Raw genomic sequence first — 4,958 nt, 5'->3', positions numbered from 1 at the left:
AATCAGCAAAACTGACCAAATAGAGATATAATTAGTCACTAACCAAGAAACAACTTCATCAGATGACAGTCTATAACATGTTATACAATAAATCTATGTTTTGTTCGAAAAATGTGCATATTCAGGTATAAATCATAGTTTTACATTGCAGCTACCATAAAAAATATCACCAAAGCAGCCGGAATAATTACAGAGAGCAACGTGAAATACCTAAATACTCATCATAAAACATTTATGAAAAATACATGGTGTACAGCAAATGAAAGAATCCAGCCAATATTTCAGATTTTTAAGTGTTTTACAGCAAAAACACAATATAGCATTATCATTCACGCTTACCACACAAGCCAACCCCACACAAACGCGATTCATTTCACCGCAAAGGTAGCGATGCGCAAAAAAAACAGCAAAAGATATAAATTAATTCACTAACCTTGACACAACTTCATCAGAGACAGTCCTATAACATCTATAGTTTATACACAATACATATGTTTTGCTCGAAAATGTTGCATATTTAGGGTAACACAATGAATAGGAAGGCCCTGGAACAGAGCCTCGATTTCAGATTTTTCACTTCCTGACAGGAAGTTTGCTGCAAAATGAGTTCTGTTTTACTCACAGATATAATTCAAACGGTTTTAGAAACTTGAGTGTTTTCTATCCAATAGTAATAATAATATGCATATTGTACGAGCAAGAATAGAGTACGAGGCAGTTTAATTTGGGCACGGTTTTTTACAAAGTGAAAATAGCGCCCACCTATTGACAAAAGGTTTTAACAAACTACGGTTTTGGCAAGTCGGTTAGGACATCTACTTTGTGCATGACGTAAGTAATTTTCCCAACAATTATTTACAGACATATTATTTCACTTCATCTGCATCACAATTCCAGTGGGTTAAGTTGACTGTGCCTTTAAACAGCTTGGAAAAATCCAATTGGAGGTGTACCTGTGGATGTATTTCAAGGCCTACCTGCCTCTTTGCTTGACATCATGGGAAAATCAAAAGAAATCAGCCAAGACCTCATAAAAAAAATTGTAGACCTCCACAAGTCTGGTTCATCCTTGGGAGCAATTTCCAAACGTCTGAAGGTACCACGTTCATCTGTACAAACAATAGTACGCAAGTATAAGCACCATGGGACCACGCAGCTGTCATACCGCTCAGGAAGGAGACGCGTTCTGTCTCCTAGAGATGAACGTACTTTGGTGCAAATCAATCCCAGAACAACAGCAAAGGACCTTGTGAAGATGCTGGAGGAAACAGGTCCAAAAGTATCTATATCCACAGTAAAACGAGTCTTATATCGACACAACCTGAAAGACCGCTCAGCAAGGAAGAAGCCACTGCTCCAAAACTGCCATAAAGCCAGACTACGGTTTGCAACTGCACATGGGGACAAAGATTGTTCTTTTTGGAGAAATGTCCTCTGGTCTGATGAAACAAAAATAGAACTGTTTGGCCATAATGACCATTGTTATGTTTGGAGGAAAAAGGGGGATGCTTGCAAGCCGAAGGACACCATCCCAACGTGAAGCACGGGGGTGGCAGCATCATGTTGTGGGGGTGCTTTGCTGCAGGAGGGAATGGTGCACTTCACAAAATAGATGGCATCATGAGGAAGGACAATTGTGGATATATTGAAGCAACATCTCAAGACATCAGTCAGGAAGTTAAAGCTTGGTCGCAAATGGGTCTTCCAAATGGACAATGACCCCAAGCATACTTCCAAAGTTGTGGCAAAATGTCTTAAGGACAACAAAGTCAAGGTATTGGAGTGGCCATTACAAAGCCCTGACCTCAATCCCATATAAAATTTATGGGCAGAACTGAAAAAGCGTGTACGAGCAAGGAGGCCTACAAAGCTGACTCAGTTCCTCCTGACAGAGCAGGTGTAATGGGCTAAAATTCACCCCTTATTGTGGGAAGCTTGTGGAAGGCTACCTGAAACGTTTGATCCAAGTTAAACAATTTAAAGGCAATGCTACCAAATACTAATAGAGTGTATGTAAACTTCTGACCCACTGGGAATGTGATGAAAGAAATAAAAGCTTAAATAAATCATTCTCTACTATTATTCTGACATTTCATATTCTTAAAATAAAGTGGTTATCTTAATTGACCAAAGACAGGACATTTTTACTAGGATTAAATGTCAGGAATTGTGAAACTGAGTTTAAATGTATTTGGCTAAGGTGTATGTAAACTTCAACTGTATCATTTAGCAACTTGCAGTCATGCTTGCATACTTTTTACATATACGTACTCCAGGGAATCGAACCCACTATTCTGGCATTGTATGTGCCAACCAACGTACCATGTGTGTGTGTTCAGGCCCAGCGGTGATGCCTCCTCAGTACTACGGGGTAACTCCATGGGGAGTGTATCCAGCCAATCTGTTCCAGCAACAGGCTGCAGCCGCCAACAACTCAGCCAATCAACAGGCTCAAGGACAGAACCAGCAGAACCAACAACAGGTCAGTGGCTTCCTATTGGTTAGACCTCTCCTCAACTGCTCTCCCATTAGATAACGCTACTGTCATACATTTTTTGCCGGTCTTTCAATGCTCACCACTTTGTGGTTGTAGATTGTTTCAGCATGCATAGAGTAAGTATTGATGCAATCATGCACATTATTTGCCCAGTCACGTTGTGTCCATGGCATTTTACTAAGGATAACACCAGTTTCAGACCCTCTGCCCTCCTCCTATTGGCTATTGCTTTGTGTATCCTGTGGTTCCTAGGTGATGCGTGGGGGCGGTAACCAGAGACCCCTGACCCCTAGCCAAGGTCAACAGGGTCAGCAGAATGACCAGCTGATCTCCGCCGCAGCTGTCAACTCGGCGCTCGCCTTCGGACAGGGGCTGGCGGCCGGCGTGCCTGGTGAGACGCATACAGACACTCACACGCTTGTGCCTGCATACACACACCACGGTTTCTGTTGCCCCAGGCAACATAACCCGGGAATATTTTAATTTACCGGCCATTTCAGAAATTTACCTGAAGCATATGCTTTGGGTGTGTTACCCATTAGGTCGTCCACCGACGGTACTCAGAATGACAAGTCACATTTAGATGAATTACCATAATCTTTACAGAACAAGCAACTCCTGTAATGAAGTAGACAATTTTCAAACATTTTCCAAAATGCAATTCGTGGGAGAACACCGTTCTTAACAGTGCACCTGATCTCTGCTAGAGACTTAGAAAGAGGGAGAATCTAAAGGTGCAACAACTAGGATGGTTTGCTAATATGACTAGGATTGTGCGTTTGGCTTCTCCCTACAAAGAAAGAAAGGTGATAGGAAAACCAAGAGAAATGCTGGTTTCAATGGAATATGAAAGGAAGTCCTTATAAAATAATTGCCTCCATGTTTCCATGGTCAGATGTTGTCTAGGCTACTTTGAAGCAAGGCAAGACATGCCTCATAATATGAAGTGAAATGTTCAGTTTTCAAAATGCATCCTACCTGCAGCTCACATTGCAAAGCGGTGGGTGGCGTTCTGATAACATGCCCATCCTTGCCTATTGCACTTGAATGGGAGCCGCACTAGTTGAGAAATAAAAATAGTAACTCTTTAATTGTGGTGATCAACACCATTTTTAATAAGTTATTTATTTTAGAGTTGTTGCACAATGACTGGGTTTCACCCCAGCAGCTCTATTGCTGAGGTGATATTGTGCTCAAAATAGGCTCGCTGTGGGCATGTGATAAATACACATGCTCCAATTTAATTCCACAAAATTATGCAAATTAACCGTTAGACCCATAAGCATGTGTAACCGATGTGAAATGGCTAGCTAGTTAGCGGTGGTGCGCGCTAATAGCGTTTCAATCGGTGACGTCACTCGCCTGAAGTAGTTGTTCCCCCCCTTGCTCTGCAAGGGCCGAGGTGTTTGTGGCGCGATGGGTAATGATGCTTCGGGGGTTTCAGTTGTCTATGTGTGCAGAGGGTCCCTGGTTCGAGCCCGGGTCGGGGCGAGGGGACGGATGAAAGCTATACTGTTACATTGATGCTGTTGACCCGGATCACTGGTTGCTGCGGGGGGGGGACCGAGTTTGGGAAACGCTAGTCTAACTCGTGTTTCTCTCTGCAGGCTATCCCATGCTGGCTCCAGCTGCCTACTATGACCAGACGGGGGCGCTAGTGGTCAACACAGGATCTAGGGGTGGACCTGTACGCCTCATGGCCCCCGCAGGCTCAGTTATTATCTCTCCATCCGCTGCACAAGCAGGTAACACACTCCTCCATTTACACTATCATTCCATCTGGGGCGGCAGGTAGCCTAGTGGTTAGAGCGTTGCTGGATCGAATTCGAATTCCTGAGCTGACAATTTAAAAATCTGTCGTTTTGCCCCTGAACAAGGCAGTTAACCCTTTGTTCCCCAGTAGGCCGTCATTGTAAATAAGAATTTGTTCTTAACTGACTTGCCTAGTAAAATACATTTTAAAAAGACAAACATCTCACACATCACTATCACTCAATCACCCTAATATAGGATCTCTCCATCACTTCTATCTGCCCATCAAACTCTCACTCCCTTTTGACTCTTTAGGAGATTCACTCTCGCTAAAACATCTCTCGCTACTCTCATCGCTACCTCTCGGTACTCTCTCGCTACTCTCTCGTCGTAACCTCTCTCTGCTACTCTCTCTACCCTCTCTCCGCTACCTCTCTCTCTCTCTCTGCTACTCTCTCTCGCTACCTCTCTCTCTCGCTACCGCTATCTCGTCTCGCTACCTCTCTCTGCTACCTCTCTCTCGCTACCTCTCTTCTCGCTACCTCTCTCGCTACCTCTTCTCTCCTACCGCTCTCTCTCTACCTCTCTCTACGCTACCTCTCTCTCCGCTACATCTCTCTTCTCGGCTACCCTCCTCTCACGCTACCTCTCTCTGCTACTCTCTCTCTCGCTACCCTCTCTCTCGCATACCTCTCATCTAAGCTACCTT

At 43.8% G+C, this 4,958-nt stretch overlaps 1 protein-coding gene across 1 annotated transcript in view; it reads left to right on the top strand.

Annotated features, from left to right (window-relative positions):
- Nucleotides 1-4,958, top strand: part of pum1 (pumilio RNA-binding family member 1) — a 34,525-nt gene that overhangs the window by 14,789 nt on the left and 14,778 nt on the right. The window contains exons 11-13 of the mRNA XM_070436372.1: nt 2,340-2,482; nt 2,750-2,888; nt 4,105-4,242. Coding sequence (XP_070292473.1) covers nt 2,340-2,482; nt 2,750-2,888; nt 4,105-4,242 — 420 coding nt within the window. The remainder of the gene's footprint in view (nt 1-2,339; nt 2,483-2,749; nt 2,889-4,104; nt 4,243-4,958) is intronic.

The sequence above is a fragment of the Salvelinus sp. IW2-2015 genome, linkage group LG31, assembly GCF_002910315.2.
Source record: "Salvelinus sp. IW2-2015 linkage group LG31, ASM291031v2, whole genome shotgun sequence".
In the NCBI taxonomy this organism is placed as follows: Eukaryota; Metazoa; Chordata; class Actinopteri; order Salmoniformes; family Salmonidae; genus Salvelinus; species Salvelinus sp. IW2-2015.
Note: the sequence above shows the minus strand (reverse complement) of the source record. Positions and strands in the feature narration are given on the sequence as shown.